Below are 10,315 nucleotides of genomic sequence, written 5' to 3'. Positions count from 1 at the left end.
GATTTGTACCTTATCTCTTTTGGACGCCCCTTTGTGATGGAACGGGGCGGGTTCCTGACCTGGGTTTGTGTGCTTGTTGTCCCAGATCCTATCTCCGAGTTTTCAGATGATGGCCCCGTGGACGAAGGCACACTTGATGTGCGGGGGAACCTGTGTAAGGCTTCCTCAGCTTTCCTCTTCTTGATATAATCAAGCTCTCTTTTCAGGGCCTTCCTGTGTTTTTCTGTGACTCTCCATGTCTCATCACTCTTACACGCTTCATCAATTAGGTCAGTTCTTTGTCAGCACAACGTGCCTCACGGCTTCCATGGTTGACTCAGGTCTCTTGTCATGCACAGCCAGAACTGTGTTTGTTGTCTGCGGCGCCAACGCGTCCTCAGCATCCCAAGTCCATCGCCGCCTTATGAAATGGCGGGGCATCCTGTCACAACGTTCATGTCCATTACTTTTAGTATGTGACAGCACACAATGTCGTCCCGTTCAAACTTGTAGCATTGGCAGTAATATTCACCTTGTCCGATCGAGGCTTTCATGAAGTAGTTCCTTCCTTTGTCCGGGTCTTCAGGTTCTGAATCTGACATGCCCAAAATAAAACACACCTTGAACGTATGTTCGTTCACCTGGAAAGCCGTGATCATTCTGGCACGCTTTATTTCTTCCTGGAATCTACAAGTTTTGTGTGTTTTCTGTTAAACTATCATGCGATCTTTTTTTGTAGCACCTTATGTTGTCATGTAAATAGAAATACATTTTGTCTGAACATGGCAAATATAGTACCTTGAACATGGCAACTGTAACAACTGTAGTACATTAGACATGGCAACTGCAGTACATTAGACATGGCAACTGCATTACTTTTTCAACTGGCCATCGTTATTTCCACACCAACATTCCCAATGGAAGCACATTGCATAAAACATGGCAACTGCATTTTATTAAACATGGCAACTACAGTTGAGTAAACATGGCAATTGCATTTCAGCAAACATGGCAGTTGCATTTTAGTAAACATGGCAATTGCATTTCAATAGAAATGGCAACAACATAACATTTTCAGTTGACATTGGCATTTGCATACCAACATGCCCAATGGAAGTACAGTGCATTAAACATGGTAGTTGTATTTCATTGAACATGGCAACTGCATGTGACTAAGCATGGCAAACAGTATTTTCATTGAACATGGCAACTGCAGCTGAGTAAGCATGGCAAACAGTATTTCATTAAATATGTCAACCACAAATCATGGCAACTGCATTGCATTCTATATGGCACCTACTCCCTTCGTGCTTTGTGTAAATAAGACTGTAATGCGATTGACTTACTTGTTAAAGATCTTGTTGGTGTATATCTTGCTCATCTGCCTATCCATCAGTAAATACGTTAGCAATTTTGGTTGCTTTAGGGCGGTGTTCGCTTCTTGTTGTAGCTTAGATCCCAGTATTTTTTGTTGCAAAGCTGTGTACTGCTTGGCAAACTGTAGCAATGAGTTTCCAGGGCTCACGTACTGCTTCAAAACAGCATTGAACCCCTCGCTGCGCTGCGTAGTCTGCAGAAAAGGGAAGAAGCACTGCATGAAGTAGGTCGGCACCCAATACATTCGCTTCTCCCACAGGCTAGCAAGAGTCTCGTTGTCTTGGACTTGATATGTTTCAATCATGGCCATCCAGCTCCTTTCAAACTCCTCCATCGTCAAGCTGTGGTCCACGCACAGCTCGAATGCCTTGTGCAGCTCCGGACGGTCAGCAAAGAACAATCCTAGCGTCTCCTCAGCCTTGTTTATAATGTGCCACCTGTAGTGCCTGTGCACTGCCAATGGAAAGACCTCCTCTATGCCTGCACGCATACTAAAATCCTGGTATGTTATTATGTTCATCAGAGCAAGTCCATCCATGCACTTCAAGAATGTCTTGAACAGCCAAACGTACCCATCCGTATCTTCGTTCCAAACAAGCCCGCACCCGAACTGCAACGATTGATTATGGTTATTTATTCCTATGAATGGAGCGCACGGCATCTTGTACATATTAGTGAGATACGTCGCGTCGAATGAAATGTAATCTCGAAAATGTTTGTAGGCTCTTCTTGTAGCACCATCCACCCAATACATGTTCCTGACACGGTCCTCATCGTCCAACCTTATCCTGTAGAAGAAATCTGGATCTTCCTTCGCTTTCTCATCGAAGTAGGCCATCGTGGCTTCTATGTCAGCCAACTTGCTCTCTCTATGGTATTTTGCCTTTAGGTTTGTGACGTCAGCTGGTATGTAGGGCATGCTACTCAGAGTCCCATTTTTGCTGTGGATGAGTGATAGTATCTGCACCATTCTTGATGGACCGACGCTACAATCATGTAGCAGCTTTATGAATTTCCTCTCGAGTGGGGTGAATCCTCTGTGGGCGGTCAGAAATTTCACCAGGTCAAAGTTCTTTATGAGTTTGTGGTTGTGCTCGTCAAAATATTCAGTGACCACATACTGCGTTCCATCTACGTTCAGCTTACACCGGACAGGGCATCCCGTCTTGAGAACGATACCTCTCTTTCGTTCGGGAACGACAGGCGCAAAACCTTTTCCCTTCTTGTTCCTTCGTGCCTTGTGGCACCTCATCTCACCTCTGCTGTACTCATTAGTTTTCTTAGTTTTCCTATGGTATTCGGTGTTGACCGCAAACCCATGGAACTTTGCATATGTCTGTAGAATTCCTTTGCTTCTGCAAACGATTCAAATCTCTGCCCAACGTATGGTGGCTGAGGTACCATGATCTCTGATTGCCCATCATCTTCATCCCCTTGTGCTTCATCATCAGTTTCATCATTCACTTCAGTATCGGCGGCAGTTTCATCTACTTGAGTGTTGCCAGTGCTTGTGTTCAAAGGGGTGCCTGTCGGCATTGCTGGAATGATTGACATTTCCGACTCTAACTCGGCATTGTTTGCGTCATGATTGTCGGCAGGCTGGTGGAACGCATCTTCCGTGCGCTCAGAGTTTCCCCAATAGATGTCCCTGCGCCGATGTTCAATGTAGTTGTAGGCCCTATAATAGAAAAAACAGGTACGAGCGTAAGATTTTGTCATGAATAACATGTTTATCGTAACGGATCACATCAACTTCAAGTGATTTGGCATGACATCATTCAAACAGCAAGCTGTGAGTCTGCCTGTGCACATGCATGGCAACTGTAGTTGTCCAGTCATGGCAACTACAATCCAACAAACATGACAACTATTGTTGCCAATGCATGGCAACCAGCTCATTTCAGTACAAAAACTTCGATTCTATATGCATGGAAGCTGCAGTCCTACATACATGGCAAATACTGCTGCCAATACATGGCAACCAGTGTGTTCTAGCATCAAAACTTTTGTATTCTAGGCTTGATCTCACTAGGCAATGCGATCAACCATTAGTGTTGTACACATGCTTTTAGCAGTTGGCAAATCCCGAAGACAATATATGACTCATTGCACAAACCACTTGTAGCGTTTTCCATTTGATTTTTTCCACCATCACCGCTACAAATCTTCTTTTTGTCACGTGCTATTCCCACAAAAACAAATGCAGTGCTATTTTGCGGTTCAAATTTTCCTTACCTTGTTGTGCTGCATGTGCCCATCTTGTGTGGTCTGTCACACCAAAAAGACATGCTCTATCTGCAATATGTGAAGCTTGCCATGAGACGTTTGCCAGGGTAGCACCACTGTAATAACATGTAAGCATGGTAGTTGTTGGTCAATACATGGCGACTGCATTTTGTCCTGGCATGGCAACTGCAGTTGTCCAGGCATGGCAATTGCAGTTGTCCTGGCATGGAAACTGCAGTTGTTCAGTCATGGCAACTGCAGTTGTCCAGGGATGGCAACTGGGGTTGTCCAGGGATGGCAACTGTAGTTGTCCAGGGATGGCAATTGCAGTTGACCAGGGATGGCAACTGCAGTTGTTCAGTCATGGCAACTGCAGTTTGTTTATTCATGGCAACTGCAGTTGTCAACTATACTCCTTCTGCTAATTCATCATCCGCAACTTCACTTTTTATGGACTCACCTGTGTATGACGTCGATGGCAGGTACATGGGTGCCGCCTGATGCCACGTGTTGCACGAAGGCTCTGCATTTTTTTTCGACATAACTCGTGAGTCTTTTGCCATCCTTTGCAAGTTTATTTTTCATGTCCAGACCAGTATGTTTCTTTTTCGTATGCGTTACCTTGATTTGCCACATTAGCTACTTGAAGTTGGCTGCTCGTACATCTGTCAGTGTTAGCGCCCTGTGACTGAACTTGCCATGGTACCCCCATGAGTGTGTTTTGGTCATAAGAATCTGCGAAAAAATGACAGTGTAGGACATAAGTAGAATGTCATCTTCATCGTCGCGAACATGGCAAATGTTCTTTTTCTTTGTTATCATGCATCATACCAATGTCTGCGTACTGTTCTAGTAGTGGCAGCAACGGTCCTGCAGAAATGAGTTGACTGTACTCTGATGCATCCCAAGGGGGCGTTTCTGACCTTTGAGAACCGAAAAGATCAGCGCCATCTCCGTGACTCATTCTTTTTCGCGTCTCGTTTCTGCCAATGTGCTATCAATCACTGCATGAACAAGAACACATCAACAATCCACAAAAAATGTATCCTTGTGCTGCTTGCATGTAGAAGTTAACACGTCAGTGTTATCACATTTTCATGCTTAGGCAACCAGCATATCATGGCTAGTAGAACATGTACATCCACTATCTTTTCTAAAATCTGAGGGCTAGCTATCCGTTCGATTCGATGGCATCAGCCACTACAATAGGATGGCAAGCAATAAGTTGACATGGTGGCAGTTGACGACAATGCTAGGTGGCAACTGACGTTAGACACTAGTGGCAATTAATTTTCACACCCCCCATTATTCCAAATTTCTCAATTTTCTCTACCTTTTTATGGATTCCTACACATCCATTCATTTACCAACTACGTGCATCAATCTACTGAGAACTTACGGTTATCTCTAACGTAGTACTCCCTCCGTTCGGAATTACTTGTCTTGGGAACGGATGTATCTAGAACTAAAATACATCTATATACATCTATTTTAGCGACAAGTAATTCCGAACGGAGGGAGTACATGGCAGATCTAGTGTATTCTGCTTGGCAACTACGAAGACACACAACCCATGTAGTGTATTACCCCTGTAGGATGGATCTAGTTGCCAACCTCGTCGGTAATTTTGCAATTTTCTATGCCACGTAGAAGGATGAGAAGCAGTAGGGAGATCGGGAGATTCACCTGCTTTTAGCTGGTCGTCTTTGGAGGGCGTTGTTGGGTTGGGGGTAGGGGTGGGGGAGGGTGGGGGTGTGGTTTGCGGTGAGAAGGCCCTACGGATCTGCTCTGGTTGCCATGGCAACCAGAGAAGGCCGGCGATGGAGGTAGGGGTTCGGGAGGTGGGAGAAGATGGCGGCAGTCGGGATTCGGGAGGTGGGAGAAGAGGCTGGGACGGCTGGATCGTACGGGCTGTTGGGTCCTCTGGCCCGCACGTCCGGGCGGGGTTGCCACGCACCGGACGTGCGGGCCGTGCCTTTGCGCGTGCGAACGTGGTCGTGCGGGCTGGTTGTTGTCCATGCCACACGAGGCGTGTGGCACAACTACCCGATACACCACACGTGTGGCAGTTATCGAGACCCGAAAAAAAAAGTCAGGTTTCTTAGTGAAGGAGGTAAGGAAGGGCGATCGGTGGGACCCATGGGACACGTGGCACGCGCGAGAGGCGACTTATTTATTCCCTAAATCAGCCGGGCAATAATAGTCGTTTTCCTTTTTTTTCCATGGATGCAATCTGTATAAAGATTTCCCCGTAGGTTTAGCATTTCGAAGGTGGGGAGTGACGTCCGAATCTGCCGTGTGCCGACCGCGTCCTCGCCTCGCCTCCACTCGTACACCAGCGTGGCGGGTGGCGGCGGTATCGCATCCGTACGGTTCTTCAACCACTCCTTCTCTCGCCCATCCCTTCCCCCACGCCGTTCTTTCCTCTCTGCCCCTCTCCCTCTCCACCCTCCCCGGCGGCATCTAGCTCGCCGAAACCCAGTGAGGACCCTGAAACTTCTTCGCCGGTGCACCAGAAACCCGAAGCAGAGGTAGAGGATCACCTCGATCTTCCGGCCGTCCACTGGTTGGTGGTTGCTGCCTGGGAAAGGAAGGTAAACCTCGCCGCTGTTCGCAATTTCTCCGGTTTCTTGGCCCGCGTCTCCACTTCGTATCTATCTATTTACACATGTGCCTCTGCGATCTTGATCTATTGGTGTTCGTGGAGATCCCAATCCAGTTCTTGGCAATTGTCTTCCGTTTCTAGGTATACTGAAGAAATCTTTCGCCTTAATTAAGTTTCCTCTGTTTAGTGATCTGTGTTCTAAAACCTGTTATATTCCTCTGAATTCTCAATCGTCCATTAGTTTTTGAGACTGTTTTTAGTTCTTTACGTGTCAGCATCTTGCCGTGGTTCTGAACTGGCGGTTATTCACCAACTTCCTTTTCAGAAAGTGGTTACACAGTGTCTGGATGGGAAACCAAGATTAGTTTCTTACCTAATTTACTTTCAAAATCGTGCTGCAATTCCCCCTTGAGTTTACCCAGTTAGATGAGAGAATCACCCTCGTCATTTTCTCTTTCTCGAAACGAACGGCCCCAAGGAAATTCAGAGGCTGGCGCAACGGATCCGTACAGCTCATGAGCGTCTTTGCAGTTTGTTTGTTTGTTTGTTTGTTTCCTCTTATATTTCTGCTGTTGCATAAATCAATTTCTTTTGTCCTGCTGCTGCAGCAGTTTGACTCCAATCAATCACACCCTTCCAAAGTTGCGCAATATCTGCCGATTGATTTGTTGATTGATGATGCAGTGCTGCTGCTAGCTGCCAAGACGGCTCCACCGCGTGTGGCTCCGGCTCTTCCCGCCGTCCCGGGTCACTCTGGCCTTCCTCGTGGCGCCCCCGCTTCGTCGCACGCTGAATAATGGGGTGTGGGGGGCACACGAGCACGCCATCTCCGCGCCGTCGCTGCTGCCGCGGAGTCTCTCTCCCATAGACAACGGCTAAGCAGTAAGCACATGACATGATCACCGCCGCGCTCTGTTTTGGAAGGTGATCGGGATTCTGATTCAGTGGCCATGGCCAGGATGAGCTGCTTCTCCATCCTGCTCACCGGCCGGAGGCAGAAACGAGTGGTGCGTGTTTGAATGGTTCTGTGTACGTGCGAGTTTGGATCGATGAAGCTTGGGTTGCTTGGTTTGATTCTGTGTCCGTACTCTGTTCAGCAGGTTGGTGATGCCGGCAAGGATGCTGGAACTGGGAGCGAGCGCCAAATGGTGAAGCCGGTGGCGGTGGAGTCTACTGACGCGCTGCCGGCGGTTGCCGCTGCCGTGGTGGAGAAATGCGGCGACAAGATCGTCGCCGATGTGGTGATCGTGGTGGCGCACAAGGGCGCCAGTGAGGTGTCGCCAGCAAGATCGGACAGTCTGTCTGACGACATTGATTTCGAGTTCCACCCGCAGCACAAGTCCGTCGCCGTCGGCTCCGACGTCCAGGGACCGGAGAAGCATGCCGCTGGCACCGTCCCGGACGCGCCGGTGATCGCGAGCGCCGGGGAGGAGGCTGCGGCAGCGGAGGTGGAGGTCGACCCGTCGGCGAAGCTCAAGCGCTCGTGCTCCAACATCGAGACGAAGCGGCATGGCCCGAGGGAGGTCCCGGGCACGCGGGTGCGGTCGCGCTCCTACGGCGACCTGCCGGGCGACCTCTTCATGGTCACCACCACGCGCCGCGCGCACGAGGCGAGCCCCGATGCGTCGGTGAAGACGTCGCGCACCGCCGACGGCGTGATGCTCAAGCGGCGGTCGTCCAGCCAGGTGCTGCCGTCGCGGAGCCGAAAGCTGTGGTGGCGGCTCTTCCTCTGGAGCCACCGCAACCTGCACCGGCCCTGGTCGGCGCGCCCGAGCGACGCCGATGCCGGCACTCCCCGTGGCGGGTACACGTCGGACACGCTCGAGGAACCGGCCGACCGCAAAAACAAGAAGCCGATGGTGGACGAGTCGCCGCCGCAGCCGCCGTCGCAGAACCAGTGGGTGGCCTTCTGCGCCGACCACTCCCTGAGCGACCGCGTCAGCGACTGGGTGAGCAGCATCGACAACAGCGGGTGCCTCCGCATCGCCGAGGAGCACAACAACGGTGGCGACCATGGCATGGACCTCACGGACGACTCCGTGGCGCGCCCGCGTCCCATCGAGGCCGGGGAGTCGTCGGGCAAGGGCCACGGCAGGGCCAAGCGGTGCGCGGCGGCGGACGACGTGGCCCAGGCCAACAGCATCGTCCAGTCCCTCAACGGCTTCTCGTCCGTGGCGCACATCTCCGGCATGGGCCTCAAGGTCGTGCCCATGATCGCGCCCTTCTCCAACCTCCGCGCCGTCAACCTCTCCGGCAACTTCATCGGTATGCACTGCCGCTGCCTGGCAGTAAAATCTATGGAGCACTGTCAATTGCTACTGTACCAGACAGTGTACTACTTTCAGAAGTTCAGCTTCTGTTACTGAATTTCGGGTGTCGTGCCTGTTCATGCAGTTCATATCTCGCCCGGATCGCTGCCGAAGGGCCTGCACTCGCTGGATCTGTCGCGGAACAAGATCGCAAACGTCGAGGGGCTCCGGGAGCTGACGAAGCTGCGCGTGCTCAACCTCAGCTACAACCGGATCTCGCGCATCGGCCACGGTAAGTCGCAAACCTGGGGTTCTTGCATTGCACTCAAACCTTCAGTAAATTCCTTACAGTAGTAGATTTCTTTCTGGTGCATGTACACCTGCATCCTATCCAAGACAGACATGTAACATTCTAGGTTGTATGGATCATATCCTGAATGATATGGCAGTGGCCACATTTGTTGGTGGCTGGGACCGGCCATGACAGTTGGGAGGGCCTTATCTTACGAATCAGAGAGCTCATGACATGATCAAGATGTGTACCACATGATCAATTGTGATCTGTGATGTGGTCCATTGCATGATTCACCCAACCACTGATCCATCCCTAGTAACAGTACAATGCCATCATAATTTTTGTCTGTCACTGCAGCAATGTGATCTTGCCATTTCTGCAGAGCAACATTTTCTGTAAAATCCTGCTTATGAATGTGGATGATGGGTCAGGGCTGTCGAACTGCACGGCGATCAGGGAGCTGCACCTGGCGGGGAACAAGATCGGCGACGTGGAGGGGCTGCACCGGCTGCTGAGGCTGGCGGTGCTGGACCTGGGCTTCAACAGGCTCACCACGGCCAAGGCGCTGGGCCAGCTGGTGGCCAACTACCACTCCCTCCTCGCGCTCAACCTGGTGGGCAACCCCGTGCAGGCCAACGTCGGCGACGACGCGCTGCGCAAGGCCGTCACCGACCTCCTCCCGCAGCTCGCATACCTCAACAAGCAGCCCCTCAAGCCGCGGGAGACGGCCACCGACAGCGTCGCGCGCGCGGCGCTCGGCACGGGAGGGCGCAGGCGGGGGGCGTCGCGGCGCCTGAGCCAGAGCCCCGGGTCGTCGTCGTCGTCGTCGTCGAGAAGCAGGTCCAAAGGCAGGCAGCACCACGGCTCGAGCATGACGGCAAGGAAGTGAACAATGATCAATTCCTTTTACTCCCAACAACAGAGGACGCTGCCACATTGGTATCCAATCAGTCCTCGCCGGCCGCTTCACGGAGCGCGTCGCCGCCGTCCTGCTGATCACTCTGGGAGTTGTGTGGACTCGTAGATTGTTGGAGACCATTTGGGAGCATCCAAGGTGTCAAGAAATTTGCGAGGGTTTGGAGTTTGCCATAAGAACTACCGGTACCCAAGGGAGGAGCCCCGGCATGGGTTGGTCGACGCTCTCGGACAAGAAGGGTGAGACGTCAGTTGTGGTTGAGGGCATTTGTTTTCTCTACCTCTTCGGCGGAAATTAGCATTCCTTTGAGAACATGAACTTGGGGATACATCTTTGTCTCCACCACTTTGGTTATCTCGCTGCTTTGTGTTATACTAGATGACCGGTTGCGCCAAACGGCATAGTGTCCTGTTTGAAACCATGAGTGCTTTGGAAATAATTGCATTCGTTAGTAACTTCAGATGTGAGGAACCACTTAGGGTACCAACACAAACTCTTTTAATCAAAAAATAAGAAGGATTTCTCTTTACAAACAAATATATACTTAGCGTGCGCCATTTGTAATGACTCACATTTTCAAACATGGAGTAGGTAACACTTTGCATTTAAGATAGGGAGGTTCTTCTTAGGGGTTCACCAAATATCAGTACACACATACGCTGACCCAA

The 10,315-nt window shown here is 50.6% G+C and overlaps 1 protein-coding gene across 6 annotated transcripts; it reads left to right on the top strand.

The window, feature by feature from the left end:
• Window positions 1-5,870: 5,870 nt before the first annotated feature.
• Window positions 5,871-10,107, top strand: LOC119312506. 6 transcript variants are annotated; one of them, XM_037588243.1, is made up of 6 exons: window positions 5,871-6,176; window positions 6,872-7,069; window positions 7,146-7,194; window positions 7,288-8,452; window positions 8,582-8,728; window positions 9,163-10,107. In XM_037588243.1, the coding sequence occupies exons 3-6, from the start codon at window positions 7,147-7,149 to the stop codon at window positions 9,618-9,620; spliced, it is 1,818 nt and encodes a 605-aa protein (XP_037444140.1). In that variant the 5' UTR covers window positions 5,871-6,176; window positions 6,872-7,069; window position 7,146; the 3' UTR covers window positions 9,621-10,107. The 6 variants fall into 6 exon arrangements, with proteins under 6 accessions (XP_037444140.1, XP_037444139.1, XP_037444137.1 ...); XM_037588242.1 differs by having other exon boundaries at window positions 7,285-8,452; XM_037588240.1 differs by adding an exon at window positions 6,302-6,328 and having other exon boundaries at window positions 6,872-7,194; window positions 7,285-8,452.
• The last annotated feature ends 208 nt before the right edge of the window (window positions 10,108-10,315 follow it).

Source organism: Triticum dicoccoides, chromosome 5B (genome assembly GCF_002162155.2).
Source record: "Triticum dicoccoides isolate Atlit2015 ecotype Zavitan chromosome 5B, WEW_v2.0, whole genome shotgun sequence".
Classification (NCBI taxonomy): Eukaryota; Viridiplantae; Streptophyta; class Magnoliopsida; order Poales; family Poaceae; genus Triticum; species Triticum dicoccoides.
The sequence above is the reverse complement of the archived record's forward strand: the minus strand, read 5'-3'. Positions and strand labels throughout refer to the sequence as shown.

Excerpts from the sequence above, each read along its gene's own strand:
- LOC119312506 (XM_037588238.1), top strand. The coding sequence starts at position 7,138 with ATGGCCAGGATGAGCTGCTTCTCCATCCTGCTCACCGGCCGGAGGCAG. Across the intron at positions 7,195-7,284 it reads GCCGGAGGCAGAAACGAGTG|CAGGTTGGTGATGCCGGCAA; the intron begins GTGCGTGTTTGA and ends TACTCTGTTCAG. Across the intron at positions 8,729-9,162 it reads GATCTCGCGCATCGGCCACG|GGCTGTCGAACTGCACGGCG; the intron begins GTAAGTCGCAAA and ends ATGATGGGTCAG.